The following is a 17335-nucleotide window of genomic DNA, read 5'->3' on the forward strand; positions in this document are numbered from 1 at the left end:
TCTACATTTCAGAACTCTAACTGTACATTTTCCTTTTGGTATTTGCTAACTGGACATGGAACAACAGACTGGTTCCAAATAGGAAAAGGAGTACATCAAGGCTGTATATTGTCACCCTGCTTATTTAACTTACATGCAGAGTACATCATGAGAAACACTGGGCTGGAAGAAACACAAGCTGGAATCAAGATTGCGGGGAGAAATCGCAATAACCTCAGATATGCAGATGACACCACCCTTATGGCAGAAAGTGAAGAGGAACTAAAAAGCCTCTTGATGAAAGTGAAAGTGGAGAGTGAAAAAGTTGGCTTAAAGCTCAACATTCAGAAAACAAAGATCATGGCATCTGGTCCCATCACTTCATGGGAAATAGATGGGGAAACAGTGGAAACAGCATCAGACTTTATTTTTTTTTTGGCTCCAGAATCACTGCAGATGGTGACTGCAGCCATGAAATTAAAAGACGCTTACTCCTTGGAAGGAAAGTTATGACCAACCTAGATAGCATATTGAAAAGCAGAGACATTATTTTGCCAACAAAGGTCCGTCTAGTCAAGGCTATGGTTTTTCCAATGGTCATGTATGGATGTGAGAGTTGGACTGTGAAGAAGGCTGAGCACTGAAGAATTGATGCCTTTGAAGTGTGGTGTTGGAGAAGACTCTTGAGAGTCCCTTGGACTGCAGGGAGATCCAACCAGTCCATTCTAAAGGAGATCAGTCCTGGGTGTTGATTGGAAGGAATGATGCTAAAGCTGAAACTCCAGTACTTTGGCCACCTCATGCAAAGAGTTGACTCATTGGAAAAGACTCTGATGCTGGGAGGGATTGGGGGCAGGAGGAGAAGGGGACGACAGAGGATGAGATGGCTGGATGGCATCACTGACTCGATGGACGTGAGTCTGAGTGAACTCTGGGAGTTGGTGATGGACAGGCAGGCCTGGCGGAGAGGGCAATGGCACCCCACTCCAGTACTCTTGCTTGGAAAATCCCATGGACGGAGAAGCCTGTTAGGCTGCAGTCCATGGGGTCACTAAGAGTCGGACACGACTGATCGACTTCATTTTCACTTTCATGCATTGGAGAAGGAAATGGCAACCCACTCCAGTGTTCTTGCCTGGAGAATCCCAGGGACGGGGGAGCCTGGTGGGCTGCCATCTATGGGGTCGCACAGAGTCAGACACGACTGAAGTGACTTAGCATAGCATAGCATAGGGAGGCCTGGCGTGCTGCGATTCATGGGGTCACAGAATTGGACACGACTGAGCGACTGAACTAAACTGAACTGAACGAAGTAATCCAAAGGATGATACTCTGAAGCCATGTGAACTTTCTATTTCCAACAGTCACACAATGCTTCCCTGAATCTGATTACGTCAGCAGTTATAAACGATGATTTTCTATCATGGCTCCTACATTTATTAGCTGCCATTCTTACCACATCTTCATTTTTTCTGTTTGTTTCACTATGAAATTCAGGTTTTTTAAATTATTAAGGATTTTAACATTCATTATTACATACTCCATTACCATCATAATTCTAGTTTTTAAGCAGAAATGTATTTGCAGAAATTATAAACAATACAAAATATTGATATTTTTGAGAAAACTGAGTTGGGTAAATCAATAATTAAAAATTCTCCCATGGTTCCATGGACTTCTTTTGAAGAATCACTGATAATTGACATAGTCATAATGATGCTGTCAACACAAGTGAGCAATGCAGGAGGCATTTACTAAAGGATAAGGAGGACTTGTCATATTGATTTGGGCCATTAATAATCAATGTCCATTTATATCCTATGAGTATTCTGGACTTTTTTTTTAACCATCATAATTCTTGTTGATGCTCAAATGGTTCCAAGTTTGGCCAGGGGAAGCCACTATAACCACCTGTCTCTTTGATGTACCCTGTTAGCCCTCAAGTACTTCCTTGTTTTGATTAACCCAAGTTCACTTTATCAGCCCTTTTGGTTTCCCCAAATAGTTTTAATAACTCCTACAATCTAATCCTTCTTTATTTTTTTCTTTTCCCCAAGCCTGATGCTTTCCCCAAATCTTTGCTTTCCTTTGCACTTGTTTCCATGAGGCAAAGAAACAGTGGAGGATACTTTTGTGAACAACTATTTTCAAAGGTAAATAGCAGAGTTCTCACACACACACACACACACACACACACACACTCACACACTCACACACACACAAAGTTAATAATACGGAAATAGTCCCGTAGCTGCAAGTGGCTGTGTTGTAAGAAGCATTCTATACACACTCGGCCCACAGCATCCTTACTTTTTGTTTGCATTTACATACTTTGCCAAGCCTCCTGGAAAATGTGAGACTATTTTTGGATGTGAAGTGATGACTGTCATTGAAAATTTCCCTTTCCTGTGGATGTACAGTGTATGTGAACCAGATCAAACCTCGGCCCAGGTCAAGTATGTCCACTCTCCAGGGCCCAGCCCTCTCAGCTCAGAGCTTAATGCAACTCTGGCAGCAGCTTGGAGCGGGTGTACCGTTTCAATCCAAAGAACTCCTTTACACTGCTTCAGGTTGCTCTGTTCATCAGCATTTCCTAAAGAGGTCTCCTGACCCCTGTTCTAGGTTAGGCCTTTAGGATGGACTCAATTGTGTCCCCTCCAAAATTCATAGGTTGAAGCTAAAACCTCCAACATGACTATTTGGAGACAAGGCGTTTACAGAGTAAATTAAGTTTAAATGAGGTCATAACTGTTGGGCCCCTAATGTGATAGAACTAGTTTTCTTTGATCTGAAGAATAGGCTTCAACAGAGAACCAAGAACTCTTCTGGAATCTGGTTCACAGATTCAAAATCAATTCTTTCCTCTTAGGGGACAAAAATGCAACCATGTAGTTTAAGGCTACCCAAAATGGAATCTTAGCCACTTCATGTTTTTAAAGGGTATGACCGTGAATTAGCCTATGTTATTCACTGCCCAGAATAAACTAGAAGTGTGTGCAGACCTCCGACCTGGCCTCTACACAGGCTTCTTTCTGATACTCTACCTAGTACAGAAATGTTGAAAAAACTACCTTCACAAGACCAACTTCTAACAAAAATTCAGAACTAAAACAGCTTTTTAATGGTCTTTCATATTGAATCTGGGTCTCCTGCATTGCAGGCAGACTCTTTACCACCTGAGCCACCAGGGGAGCCTAATAGGTATTTAGTAAACAGTTTTAGGCATATTTTACAATAAACAAAAAGCTTCTGCTAAATGCCCTTGTGTGTATGAACATATCATGAAATCAAAACGCAAAAACTTCAAACATTTAAAACTTTATTGCTGGAATAGCAAACTTCATAAAGACACCTTTTGAAAGTACGTAGACAACGACAAGCAAAATAAACAGGAAACTTTGATAGAAGAAAAGCAAAGATTGTTACTATCATGCATGTACAGTCAAACTAATACCAGACCAAACAGGTACACTGAAGAGTATATGGGGTCATGGGTCATGCAATCCAAGGAGACTTATTCCAAACATTTGAGTTTCAGAGGGGTTCTTTTTTGGGGGGGGGGGTGGGGATGGGTAGGGTAATTTCCTCCTAATACATAAAATAGAAATATTTAGATGAGAAGCAGACTGATGACTATAAGGTCAATTTTATTTTCTTCACCAAGCATAGAAATCTGGATTATTGGCCAGAAGAAGTTCAAGAAGCAGTGATCAAAAATCTAAACACAGAAGAGAGGAAACAAACTCTAGATTCAATCTGTGCTATCCTTATAACCAACTACCGCTACTTCATAGATACTAGATCCAGTGTATTACATTAGTTCAGATGAGCTAAGAAGATAGAAAGCCAGAACAGCCTCTGCTGTGTATTCCCGCCCCCCTCCCCTTGGCTATGTTTTCTTAAGCCTAAAAACTTCTATCACTCTCCCGCAAGCACGAGGTTTGCTTTTACTATTACTGAATACAGTGAAAATCCATATAAACGAGCGCCGAGGTCTAGCCACCTTTCCTGCTGACCACTAGTGCCCGATCGAGCTGCTGCTAAAGGAGTAGCAGTAAGAGTAGGAGGAGTTCCCTGTGGCATCGAAGCTTCCTCTCCGGGACCCACTGCGCGAGCCGGAGCGGGACCCAGAGCGGGAGCCGGAGCGGGAGCCGGAGCGGGAGCCCGGGGCAGAGGACATGTTGTAGGGGCTAGGCAAGCCCTTGGAGGACACAGAGGCAGCCTCCAGCAGGCGCAGGCCGGTGACGTCTTCCACCATGGAGCGGTTGATGGCATCCTTGTAGGAAATTTTCAGCTTGGTTTTGGGGCAGGTCAGGATCTTGCCGTAGGTGCTGGTGTCTTGCAGCCTCTGAGCTGCCCGGCCGTCGATGTACCCCTTCCTGATGGCTTCCTCCGTGCTTATCCTCCCTTGTACTTCGGGGTCCACCAGGCCCCCCGTGAGGTACTGGAACTCCAGGAAGCGCTGGCCGGCCTCATAGGGAAGCCACTTTTCCTTCACCGCCTCTGCCGCCGACATCTTCTTCTTGCCCTTCACTCCTTCAAAGCCAATGAAGGCTTTCTGAGCGGGCTTCAGCCTGGTGGCCATATCCTGGTCAATCAGGCCCTGGGAGACTGCATCCTGGAGAGACAGCTTCTGGCCCGTGGTCGGGTGGATGATGCCGCCCGTGCAGGCCTGAGCCTCCAAAAGCCGCTGCCCGCTGATGCTGTCAACGATGCCCCGCTCTATCCCTTCCGAAATGGAGATCTTCTCCAGGTTTTCCGTGTCAAAGATGGCTGCGATGGGGCTGGACTCTTCCAGGGGCTCAGATAGGGAGCTGCTCCTGATAGTTAAATTCCTGATGCTGGAGATGGTGGAGATCTTACTGACGGTCTCCTGTCGGGAGCTGCCAAAGACATCATCGCTGAGGCCACCCCCGGTGCTGCTGCCACCGCCCACGATGCCGCCCACGCCACCACCCACGCCGTTCTTCAAGGAGATCATATCTGCGAACTGAGTGAGGCTGAGGCTGCCGGACCGGTACTGCTCGAAGAACTTCCTGTCAATGAGGCCCTTGTCGATAGTGTCTTGGATGTCGTACTGACTGCCCGTCTTCCTGTCCACCAGGACCACCCGAGTGGAGCCGTCCGAGCCAGTGATGGTTATTTCCTCCCACTCGCACTCCTGCTCACACAGTTCTTTGAAGGTGTCGTAGTCTATGAGGCCCTTCTTGTAGGCCTCCTGCACAGACATCTCCTTGTTGGTTTCCGGGTCCACGATGACCACTCTGCGCTTCCTGAGGGTGTTCTTCTGGGACGTCTGCACCTGTTTCTTCTTCTCTTTCAGGGGAAGGAGACACAGGCCAGTTTCTTCGTCTTTGATGCACCTTTCTTTCAGCTGCAGATATGTAAGGTTTTCTTCAGTGTTCGGGTCAAAGAAGCCTTTGGTATCATCACTCGGATCTGAGAGAATCTCACTGAGCTCCTCATTGAAGTAGCCCCTCTTGTAGGCGATGTCGACAGGCAGGCGATGGCTCTCCTTCGGGTCGATGATCCCGCCGGTTGCAATCTGCGCTTCCAGCAGGCGGATGCCATGGCCCTTTTCAATGAGCTCTTTGTTCATGGCTTGGAACAAGGAGATGATGTTTCCTGTCTCAGGGTCATTGTACCCGGTGACGGCTCGTTCCGCAGACAGGAGCTTCTCCTTGAACTCGATGCCCACCAGGCCCCGTTTGTAGGCTTCTTCCACTGGTAACCTCAAGTTGCTCACGGGATCCACAATGAAGCCAGTTGCTGCCTGTGCTTCCAGCAGCTCCAGGGCGGTGCCGGGGCGGACCAAGCCAATTTTCATGGCCTCGTAGATGCCAAGCTTCTGTTTCGTGGTCTCGTTGTAGATGCCCGCGATGCAGCTTGAACCCTGGAGGAAGTCCTTAATTCTCTCACCAACCTCGTCATAAGAAATCTGACCCGACTCCAGTTCATTGACAGTGGACGGTCTCAATATACCAGAGTCGACCAGCTCAGAGACGGTCACGGGCTGTCTGATTCCTTGGAAGGACATACTTCTTTTCTGTACTGACAGCAGGAGCAGCCCAGTGTGCGGTTCAATTCTGCACCTCTCCCTCAGCTGCATGTAACTGACCTTCTTTTTGGTGACTGGATCCACGAAGTTCTTCTGACTATCCCGGGGGTCGTTCAGGGAACGATACAGATCTCTGTCAATCAGCCCGCGGGCCAAGGCCACATCTTTCGGCAAAAAGACGCTGTTCACGGGGTCCACCACGCCCCCCGAAGCAATCTGGGCTTCCAGCAGACGCATTCCGGTCTCTCGATCAATCAGATTTTTCTTGATGGCCTCTGACACAGACACGGTCTTGCCGGAAAATGGGTCATCGAAGCCAGTGATGGCTTTCTCCGCCGTATATATCTGCTGGCGGTCATCGAAGTCGATGAGGTCCCGCGCGATGGCACTGTCCACCGTCAGCTTCTCGTTCCTGTGGGGGTCGATTATACCACCCGTGGCTGCCTGGGCTTCCAGGAGCATGACTGTGGATTCTGGGGTGATCAACTTCTTTCTCTTGGCCTCCACCAAGGAGTACTTTTCCTTCGGGGAAGCGGACGCCCCAGCGATGGCTCCCGCTCCCCGGAGGAAAGGTTGGATCTCAGAAGCAACTTCCTCCACGGACTTCTTCCCCTTCAGCAGCTTGTCCAGGGTTGCCTTGTCGATCAGCTGGCACTCGTACAGCTGCATGGCCGTCACCTTCTTCCTCAGCCCGTCGAACACCAGCTTGGAGGAGTCCACGGACCACTCGTACTCGGTCTGGGTCTCACGGTGGGACCCATAGGGGCGCTGCTTGAGCCTGTCGATCTCCCTCTGCAGCCGACAGCGCTCCGTCTCCAGCTGGGACTGCGTCTCCCGGCTGGAGTCCTCCAGCTTCCGCCGGCACCTCTCCTCGATCCGCTTGATCTCCGCCTGCAGCCTTTCAATCTCGCTCCGAAGGCTGTTCTTCTCTCTCTCGCTCTTCTCTCGCTCTGACTCGATCTTCCTGATGGCCTCCTCCTTGCGGGAGTACTGCGTCTTCCACTGGTTCAGGTCATTCTGGATCTGCTGTTTCTCACACTCCAGGCGCTGCTTCAGCCTGCTTTCCGCTTCCAGAGTCGTCTTGGCGCGACTCAGCTCCTCCTCCAGCCTCTGCAGCCTGGCCTTGTCTTGTTCCAGGACTTTGATTTTCACCAGGAGGCTCTCCCTCTCCTGCACGACCTGAGTGCACTGATTCTTGGATTCCTGAATCCTATTAGATGCCTAAAATGCAAAAAGAAAGAAATGGAAAAAAAAAAAATAATGGTGTCATCATATCATAGGACCTCTTTTCCTGTTATTTGTACAACATATAGTTACTTATTTGCCCTTTCCCTCTTTCCTTAGTTGTACTGTTATTTTATCTTACAAGTTCGTGGGAAAAAGAAAATCTGTACATATACATTGCCACTTTGATAAATGGCTTCTATACTTACTATACTTTTCCATAGGAGATACGAGCAGTTGTATACCTGGTTTACTCTTAATAGTAATTATGGTTTGAACAAATATGCAAATTTTTTTCCAGGTTATCACACCGGCTGTACCTACATGCCACCTGTTACAGCTATACTGACGTGTTTAATAAAGCTATACAAATCTATGGACTCATCCACACCCCCACCCCCAGCCCCACACAAATATTGTTTACAGAAGTCAAACATGTTAGAAGTTAAAGAAGTGTTAAAATTAGGGGTTAAAAGAAAAGCCAAACAAAAAGAAACATATTAGGGCTAGGATGAAAAGAGCATAGACTAATGCATGCAGAAAAAATCATGAAAAGCAAGCAAGAAAGAGTGATTTAAAAACTGTGCAGAAAGCGTGCAATTTAACATGGCTGAAAAAGCCCTTTAACGTGGCTTTTATTTAGGAAGATTTTAACTACAAACGCAGGTCGCAGCTCACAAAGTAAGAGCCGCCGTCTTCTAGAAAACAGAGTGGAACATCAAGAGGAAGAGATATCAGGTCTTACACCCGGTGGAAGGTTCTAAAGGTGGAGCCAGCGTGGGTTACACAGAGAACGCCGGTGAGAGAAGAGAGGGGCCAACCGCACCACAATCACTCCACCACGAGTCCGATGAGGACAGACAGCAGCAAAGAGAAAACGTGAGAGGGCTGCAAGGCTCCAGCCCGGCGGAGAGGTCCGCGGAGGGGATTAGTGAAGCGGCAACAAGCGGCGATCAAATATTTGTGAATACCTCTAAGGCCTGCTTTTGGAATCTCTCAATTTCCTGTCTCAAGTTTTCCCTCTCTCTCTGTAAATCGTTAATCAGGCCCTGCAGCTCCAGCGTGCGGTTGTTGCTGATCTGCAGCTGGTTCCGGAGCTCCGCGATGGTGGCGTTCTTGTCGTGGTCGGCCTCGCTGCGGCCCCGCTGGAGGTCGTCGTACTCCAGCCGGAGCTGGCGGAGCTCCTCCTCCAGCATCAGGTGCTCCTTGGTGAGGCTCTCGGTCAGTGACTGCAGCCGCTCGATCTCGATCTTGCTCTCGTTCAGGCTGCGGCTCTTGTCCTCGATGGCCTTCTGGAAGTGCTCGTTGCGCGTCTGCGCCTGCCTGACGCTCTCCTGCTCCTGCAGCAGCTGACGCCGCAGGGCCTCAACCTCAGAGGCCAGCCTCCGCAGCTCGTCCTGGGTCCTCTGTTTCTCCCGCAGGTGGCCGTCCAGCGTGTCCCGCTGCTGCCGCAGCTCGTCCTCACTCCGCTTCTTCACGATGGACGCCTGCTCCAGCTGCTGGGTCAGGCTGGTGACCTTGATCGCCTGCTCCTTCAGGGTCCTCCGCATGCCCTCCAGCTCCTCCTCCAGCTTCTTCCTCTTAGAGGAGTCCTCGGAGGCTGCCCTCTTCAGCCTGGCCAACTCCTCCTCTGCCTTCTGTTTCTGCAGCTGCAGCTCCTTCAGGGAGGTCTGGAAGCGGGCGATGTCCTGGTCCCGGACAGTCCTCTCCTGGGACACCCGCTCATAGTCCAGCCTCAGGCGCAGCAGCTCCTGTTCTTGCACCTTCAGCTTGCTGATGGTCTCCGTGGCGCTGCTGTGAGCTTTCTGCAGCTCGCCCTGCGCCCTCTGCAGCCTGGCGTTTTCATCCTCCAGGCACTTCCTCTGGCTGGCTTCCGTCTCGATCAGCTGCTTCAACCTGTCGATCTCCTTGTTTTTGTCCTGGATCGTCTTGGCGGCATCGTCCAGAGACTGCTTGTACCTGGCACTCTCTTCCGTCCGCATCTGCGTCACCTGCCTCAGCTCAACCTCCAGCTGCTGTTTCCGCTGCGACATCTCCAAGCCGGTGGCCTTCTGCTGCTGGACGTTCTCTTCGACCCTCCTGAGGGTCTCCGTGTTCTGGGCCAGAGTGTTCTTCAGCCTCTTGACTTCTTCCGAGAGGCTCCGGTTTTCCCTGGTGAGGGTGTCTATCTGGGCCCGGTAGCCGCTGGTGTCCTCTTCCTTTTGCAGGGTGAGCTGGTGGATGGTCGTCTTGGTGATGTTGATCTCCGTCTCGAACTGGTTCTTTAAGCTGATGATTTCCTCGTCATAATTGGCCCTGACCTTAGCCAGTTCGTTTTCATATTCCCAGCGGCGCTTGGCCTCCTCCTGGAACTCAGTTTTGAGTCTTTCGATCTCCTTGTTTTTGTCCTGGATGGTCTTGGCCGCCTCCTCCAGGGACTGCTTGTGCCTGGCGTTGTCCTCGGAGCGCTGCTGGATAACCTGCTTCAGCTCTATCTCCAGGTGCTGCTTCTTCTGCAGCATCTCGGAGCCACAGGCCTTCTGCTGCAGGGCGTCCTCCTCGGCCCGCCTCCGCTGCTCCGTGGTCTGCAGGATGCTGTCGTTGAGACGGACGATCTCCTCCTTCAGATCTCGGTTCTCCCTCGAGAGTCTATCGAGCTGGTTGCGGAGGTTTTTGGAATCATCCTCTTTCTGCATGGATATCTCTTTGATGGTAGTCTTGGTGATGTTAATCTCTGTTTCATACTTGTTCCTTAAATTACTCATCTCCTCATTATAGTGGTTTCTTACCTTTGCCAGCTCATTCTCATATTCTCTCTTCCGGGCACCCTCCTCTTGCAGCAGCACTCTCAACCTCTCTATCTCGAACTCCTTCTCCTTGATGGCCTTCTCAGACTCCATCTTCTGCCAGCCGAGGCTCTCCTTCTCGTTCTGCCGTGCTTTCTGCAGCTGGTCGTAGTCGCTCTTCTGCTGGTCAAACCTGTCCTCCACGGCCTTTCTCCTGCGCTTCTCATCCTCGATCTCGTACGTCAGCCGGGTGATCTTCTCGTTGAGTTCTTTGATCTGCCCGTAGCACTTGTCTAGGTTTTGCTTGGCCGACTTGCCGTCCAGCTCGGCCTGTCTCTTCAGCTCCTCCAGGCTCACGAGCTTAGCTTTGAACTGGGAACACTCCGCCTGGTATTTCTGCAGGTTCTGATCCAGGAATTTGTTCTTATTGCAGTTCTCCGAGTTGGCGTCTCGGGCCAGCCTGAGCTCCTCTTCCAGAACTTCGATCTTGGTATTTTTCAGCTGTGGAAGGGAAATCAGAGAGGGTGTTGAAAGAAACATACCCCGACATCGTAAGAAAGAAGCAGTACTTCCTCCCCAGCAGACCCATGTGCTTTCTTCACTTCTTGGTACACAACTACACACGCACACACAAACAAGCACATAAAGCGTGATACAAGGCAAAAGCTAGGAGGCAAAACATCCCAGAAATCCCTACTCTCGTCATTCTTCCATCGGGCGCTTACATGATCTTAGTAAGGGACCTATCCTCTGAGTTTCGGCTTCCTTCAATATCTACAAATGAAGGAATTTCTTTCAAGACCAAAAGCTTATGATTTCCTAAATTACTGTCCTTAATTTCCAGGCATAAAGTAAGTTTCCATATAAACTCAGCACGAGCGTTAGAAATGAGAAGTAAATTCAACAATCACCTGACGTGAAAAATTCAAATCCAGCGAGTCCTGGGTGTTCGTCTTAATTTAACACAAAGAAATAAAGCTAATTCCTTGACCAAACGTTAAATGAAATTCCTGGGGGTCTTGGCAAAGTACAATAGCTATAATTTTGAAAATATGACCTCAGCCCACTTCTTGCAGTGAACTGGAGAACAGGACTGATACCTGATTTATGAACGAACTGTATTATACTATTTAGAGGAAATACAGTTTCACCAAGGAATATCCATGTTAAGATGAGGCAGTGGAAAAAAAAAATGGGCATGTACACACTGCTATTTTTAAAATGGATAACCAACAAGGACCTGCTGTACAGCACATGGAACTCTGCTCCGTGTTAGGCGGCATCCGGGAAGGGAGGAGGCCTTGGGGGAGAAAAGGTACGTGTATACGTACGGCTGAGTCCCTTCACCGCTCACGTGAAACTATCACAAGACTGTTTGCTAATCGGCTGTACCCCAATGCAAAAGAAAAAGTTAAAAACCCCAACAAGGCAGTAGTAATTAAGTTCCATTCTATTTTCTTTTCCATCGTCCGTGGAAATAAAGTGAGTAGATTACCTTCAGATCTTCCAAACTCTTCAGCATCTCACTTAAGAATCTGTAATAGTCTCCAGACCTTGTAAGAAGCTCTATGTACCGAGCATGCATATCTGCAGCCTTGGAGGAAAGATACATACGCAAGGACCGGTCAATGACATTGCTTTCAAAAGAAGTCCTATGCAAGCTGACCAATTCTGTTTCTAAAACAATCCAATAGTGAAATTATAACTTAGAGAGTGAATTTCCTTTTTTCATCTGTGCTAATTCCAAAATCCAATAAAACAATAAAGTGCAATAAAACGAAGGGCCTAAAACCATGCATTTTATCCTCATCCCTCTAGGGTATGCCCCCTAAACCCTCTGATATGGGGGATGCTCTCTGATATCTTTGAGAAGAAGTTGTCTTTAGAAATTGACTAGATATTTTCCACTTTTTAAATGTCTCTCTCAATAAACCCAGAGTTTAAGCCCAGTTTCTGCAGAGAGTCTAATGTATAAATAGACCCAGACTTCTCACTGATCATTTCCTAAAATGCACCTTATACTGATGATTTACACTAGAGAGAGGATAACCTATTAAACCGTTTTGAATGGAAACCCTCCCTATAGCAAGAGATGAATTCAGGGAGAGTGGGGAAGACAGGAAGGGGACAGGGAAGAAAGAAGATGCAGACAGAGGGGCAGGCTCTCAGAGAGAGGTAATAACTTATCTACCTCTTGCAGAATCACCCCAGAAGGAGACTGAATCACAGTTCTCTTGATAGGGATACTCAGCAGAGTTTCCAGTCCTGAGGTGTATGATGCCAGCTGCAGTTCATAATCCTGCAGAATAACGACGTTTCAGAAAAACATACGTAACTGACTTAAAAGGAGTCACTGGCAGCTACAATTCCAGTTTTAAATCACCACGCTGTACTTCCGATGTCCAACCCCAAAGGCCATAACGTGCTGCTAGTGTCCAAGCATCCTATGATAGTATTAAACCAGTGGCACATCTTTATAAGCTAAACAGAGATCTCTGCCCACACCACCAGTCTAAAGATGAAGACCAGCCCACTGCCGCAGATACTGCCAGTGTATAATGACTTCAGGCTAATGGATCATAAGTGTTTATGGTTTGTTCAGAAGAGAATACACAAAAGTCATAATTGCTGTCCTCAAGAAGTTTATCATCTTTAAAGAAAGATGATGTCTTACATCAGAAAATAATGTAGTCAATAATGTTCTTTTTTAATAAAAAAACACAGAACACTTCATGAATTTGCATGTCATCCTTGCACAGGGCTGGGCTGATCGTCTTTGTATGATTCCCGTTTTAATATACATGCTGCCAAAGCAAACACCGTTCATAATATTCTTGATGAAACACAAACAGGCTTTCTGAAACCAACATACCTTAATTGAATTTGCACAAAGTTCAGCAATTTTTTGTACTTCTTCTGATTTGTCTCGTTTGCCACTTATCTCACTGTGCAAGTTCTACACAGAAAAGAAAATATTTACAAATGTTAAAGTGTACACATATTTTAAAATAAATGTTTTTTTCATTCTTTAACTACTGTTATTTGTCTCCCCCCTCCCCCCGCCAGTTTAAGACCTGTTCTGACCCCATAGTCTCACAGTTAAACCTCAGGAGATGAGTATGTTTTCTATTCAGAAAATAGAAGGAAGATCTTCAACTTCTTATGATCTAAGAGGTTACTATCTAGTCAGCACTCTTTTCTGGTCCTGTTAACTCAATCTGTAAAGATACTTTACTATAACATAACATTATTTCTACGTTCATCATTGCATTTCTTTGTAAATATCTCAACTGCTTTTCCTCTGGGCTTTATTTAAGCATTCCCCAAATGGACTAGTGGTGTTAAAGATCTATCATTTCATGAAAAGATACACACACCCCTACGTTCATAAGGGCACTATTTATAATAGCGAGGAAACGGAAACAGCCTAATATCCATCAGCAGACGAATGGATAAGGAAGATAAGGTACATATACACAAGGGAGTAGCTCGGCCGTAAAATAAACAAATGAAATAATGCCATTTGCAGCAACATGGACGGACCCAGAGATTTTCATACCAAGTGAAGTGAGTCAGGAAGAAAAGAGACGAACACCATATACTGTCACTTACATGCGCTACCAAGTGAAGTGCATCAGGAAGAAAAGAGACAAACACCATATACTGTCACTTACATGCGCAATCTCAAATATGACACAGATGAACTTATCTACGAAATAAAATAGACTCATAGACAGTGCTGAGTGTGTGTGCTGGTGGGAGACAGAGGCTGGGAATCTGGGATTAGCAGATGCAGACTTCTATACATAGAATGGAAAAACAACATGCCCTACTGTATAGCATAGGAAACTATATTCAATATCTCATAGTAAACCATAATGGGAAAGACTGTATATTTATGTATAACTGAATCACTTTGCTGTACAGCCGAAACTAATACAATAGTGTAAACCAACTATACTTCAATAAAATACATTTTTTAAAAACTTATCACTTTAAACCTCAACACTGCTATGAAAACCAGAGGAAGATACAGCTTATACCCAGTGAAATCTATGCAGTGACAAATCTGCTTATACCTTCTGCTCATTCAAAAATCTCATGACCGTGTTGGAATCTCCAAACTTCATGGATTCTAAGCTATCCTGGCGGCGTTTGGCATCATAGAGCCATTTGCAGAAAGTCTGATAGTTATCACGGTAATTCCTCAGTTGCTTGATTTGTTTCTCCAGATCCCATAATCTGGTGAAAATAAGAGATAATAAAATTATCAGAGCGTTGCCGCTGCTGCTGCTGCTAAGTTGCTTCAGTCGTGTCCGACCCTGTGCGACCCCACAGATAGCGATGCTGCTGCTCTGCAGAAGTATTTAACACAGAGTTACCAGAGGACCCAGAATGCCACTGGGCACACACTCAAGAAAACATACATCCACACAAAAGCTAACATGTGAATGTGTGCAGCAGCACTACATGATAGCCAGAAACTGGGAACAACCCAAATATACATCCAATGATGAAAGAATAAACAAAATGTGCTTTAGCCATACGATGGAATATTATACAGTCAGGAAAAAGAGGTGATGTACTGACATGAGCTACCCAATGGGTGAACCTGGGAAATGTTATGCTAAATGAAAAAAAAAATCAACAGTCACAAAGGACCACACATCATATCTTTCCATTTATACGAAACACCCAGAACAGGCAAAGCTATAGAGACGCAAGTTCAGTGGTGGTTGTTTGGGGCTGGAGGGCTGGGACGAAACGGGGCAAAGTGCCAGTGGGTACAAGGTGCTTTGTTTCTGGCCATGCCACGCAGATGCGGGACCTTAGTTCCTCATGAGTGTGAGTGAAGAGTGAGTGAAAGTTGCTCAGTCGTGTCTGACTCTCTGCGACCCCATGGACTACAGAATCCATGGAATTCTCCAGGTCAGAATACTGGAGTGGCTAGCCTTTTCCTTTTCCTTTTCCAGGAGATCTTCCCAACCCAGGGATTGAACCCACGTCTCCCACATTGCAGGCAGATTCTTTACCAGCTGAGCCACAAGGGAAGCCCTTAGTTCCCTGACCAGGGATCAAACCCATGCCCCCTTCAGTGGAAGTGCAGAGTCTTAACCTCTACACAACCAGGGAAGTCGTCAAGGTTTCTTTTTTAGGGTGACGAAAATGTTCCAAACTCAGAATGTGGTGATGGTTACACATTCTGAACTTACTAAAAACAACTGAATTGTATACTTTCAGTTGTGAATTGAAGGTGAATTGCATGGCGTGTGAATTATATATCAGTAGAGATGTTTCTAGGAGCTGTTTTCAGGACCTGTTTTCAAATCCTCATTTGCAGTAAGGCATTTCTTTCGTATTAAATATAAGATTTAATTTTCACTAAATTTTGGAGAATGCTCCCTCAGAGTCACTACTCCTTCTAACAAACGGTCATAACAGGAGTTTAGGGGGCACAGCAGAGCGTGATCAACGGCTTCCCTTATTTCCCTGTGAGCCTGGAGGGTACCCGACATAAGTGAGTTCAAGCCTGGCTAGTGGGCTGAGGTCTCTTCCACTCCCAGCAAAGCTGCCAGTGTGCGAAGAAAGCACCTAGGAAGCCGAACTGACACACGAACAAGACCACTGGCCTCTTGTTTTAGATTCTGGCCAAGCCACAGGGCATACAGGATTTCAGTTCCCCAACCAGGGATCGAACCTACACCCCCTGTGCTGGAAGCACAGAGTCTTAAACTCTGGACCACCAGGGCAGTCTCCAGAACCACTGTTTTCTTTAGTGATGACTTCAAGTGCCGTTATATTGGGAACAACCAAACGGGCAGAAAGTGTGGGAGGAGTCTGGCACACCTGTAGTCTATCTGCTTATCGATTCTCTGCCAGCGATCTGTCAGCTGGGTGACCTTTTCGCTGAACTTGCCCAGGTCCAGGTCATACAGTGGATACTGCTGTGAAGTCTGGGAGTGGATCTGCTGGGCCTTCTGCAGTTCAGTCTTCATGGTGGCCAACAAGGACTTCTTCAAGTTCAAGTCATTTTTAATTTTCTGTCACAGCAAAAAAAAAAAAAGTACTAATTAACCTCATTCCAACTTGATGCTACACTGCAAGGAAAATATCTTTAAAGACTGTGTTTCCTAATATTTGTGCTAATGACCTAGTTCTTGTGCTAACTCAAGAAAAAAAAAAAGAATTTGAAAAAAAATTGATGTGTAAATCAGTTTAAGGAATGCTATATATCACACTCCACTCCATTCCTGGAAAATTATAAAATCTGTTAATATATTTGGGCTTCCCAGGTGGCACAGCGTTAAAGAATCTGCCAGCCAATGCAGGAGATGCAAGAGATACACGTTTGATCCTGGGTTGGGAAGATCCCCTGAAGAAGGAAATGGCAACCCACTCCAATATCCTTGCCTGGGAAATCCCGTGGACAGAGGAGCCTGGTGGGCTACAGTCCACGGGATCACAGAGTCGGACACTGTGATTAATATATTTAATATCATATCTCAGGCTCTGAAAAGTGCTACCATACTAGGCTCAGCTGCTAAGTCATGCTCCACTCTTTATGACCCCAGGGACTGTAGCTCGCCAGGCTCCTCTGTCCATGAAACTTCCCAGCAAGAATTCTGGAGTGGGTTGCCATTTCCTTCTCCAGGGATCTTCTCAACCCAGGGATCAAACCTGAGTCTCCTGTGGCTCTTGCACTGCGGGCAGATTCTTTACCGCTGAGGCGTTGGGGAAGCCCATCCCAGTACTACAGTACCAGCTTAATTAGACTTAACTAGGCTAATCTCACTACAAATGACCTTCTCAGGTAGGTCCTGCCAACGTGCTCTGGACAACAGCGTTCTGGGGATAACAGCTGATGTCAACCACATGTGGCCAACAAAATCCAGTAATCCTCAAAAGTCATGAAGACATAGCAAAGCTTTATCACTGGGGACTGAGTATTCCTGCATTTTTTCCAAAATAAACTGGGCCGCTGTTAAAACTCCTCTTATTACCTTGAGTCCACAGCGGTAAGCCTCCACTTTATCCAGATCCAGGCACACGGTCTCCTCTTCCGTAAGTCTGGCCTCATAAACCTTCAACATGTCTTCTGTCTGGAGAATGGCCTGCAGGAGGGCTCTCACAGCACACAAGCTGTCAGGAGCCAAAGAGGCAGATAAAATTGCCGATGACACAATTAGACTTTGGCTCTTGCCACTCTTCATAAAAGGGAACGATGTTAAAGCAGAGAAAAATTGATTTTGCTTATTTTAGAAGCAGCGCAGCGATGCATTGCTTTTCCCCCCACTTTCATGATTCAGAA

The 17335-nt window shown here is 46.8% G+C and overlaps 1 protein-coding gene and 1 non-coding gene across 3 annotated transcripts in view; both read right to left on the bottom strand.

The window, feature by feature from the left end:
* Window positions 1–3281: 3281 nt before the first annotated feature.
* The window catches only part of DSP (desmoplakin), a 43793-nt gene continuing 29739 nt past the window's right edge, over window positions 3282–17335 (bottom strand). Inside the window, exons 17-24 of one of the 2 annotated variants that reach the window (XM_027523977.1) lie at window positions 17028–17166; window positions 15874–16067; window positions 14106–14268; window positions 12899–12982; window positions 12218–12325; window positions 11522–11620; window positions 8233–10527; window positions 3282–7258 (exon numbers count right to left, since the gene is read on the bottom strand). In XM_027523977.1, the coding sequence (XP_027379778.1) occupies window positions 3998–7258; window positions 8233–10527; window positions 11522–11620; window positions 12218–12325; window positions 12899–12982; window positions 14106–14268; window positions 15874–16067; window positions 17028–17166 (6343 nt within the window). In that variant the 3' untranslated portion in view covers window positions 3282–3997. The remainder of the gene's footprint in view (window positions 7259–8232; window positions 10528–11521; window positions 11621–12217; window positions 12326–12898; window positions 12983–14105; window positions 14269–15873; window positions 16068–17027; window positions 17167–17335) is intronic. The other variant, XM_027523978.1, reaches the window with a different exon arrangement.
* LOC113882316 lies at window positions 12741–12842 on the bottom strand. Its single transcript, XR_003508333.1, has one exon. It is a non-coding gene; the product is annotated as a U6 spliceosomal RNA (small nuclear RNA).

Source organism: Bos indicus x Bos taurus, chromosome 23 (genome assembly GCF_003369695.1).
Source record: "Bos indicus x Bos taurus breed Angus x Brahman F1 hybrid chromosome 23, Bos_hybrid_MaternalHap_v2.0, whole genome shotgun sequence".
Lineage (NCBI taxonomy): Eukaryota > Metazoa > Chordata > Mammalia > Artiodactyla > Bovidae > Bos > Bos indicus x Bos taurus.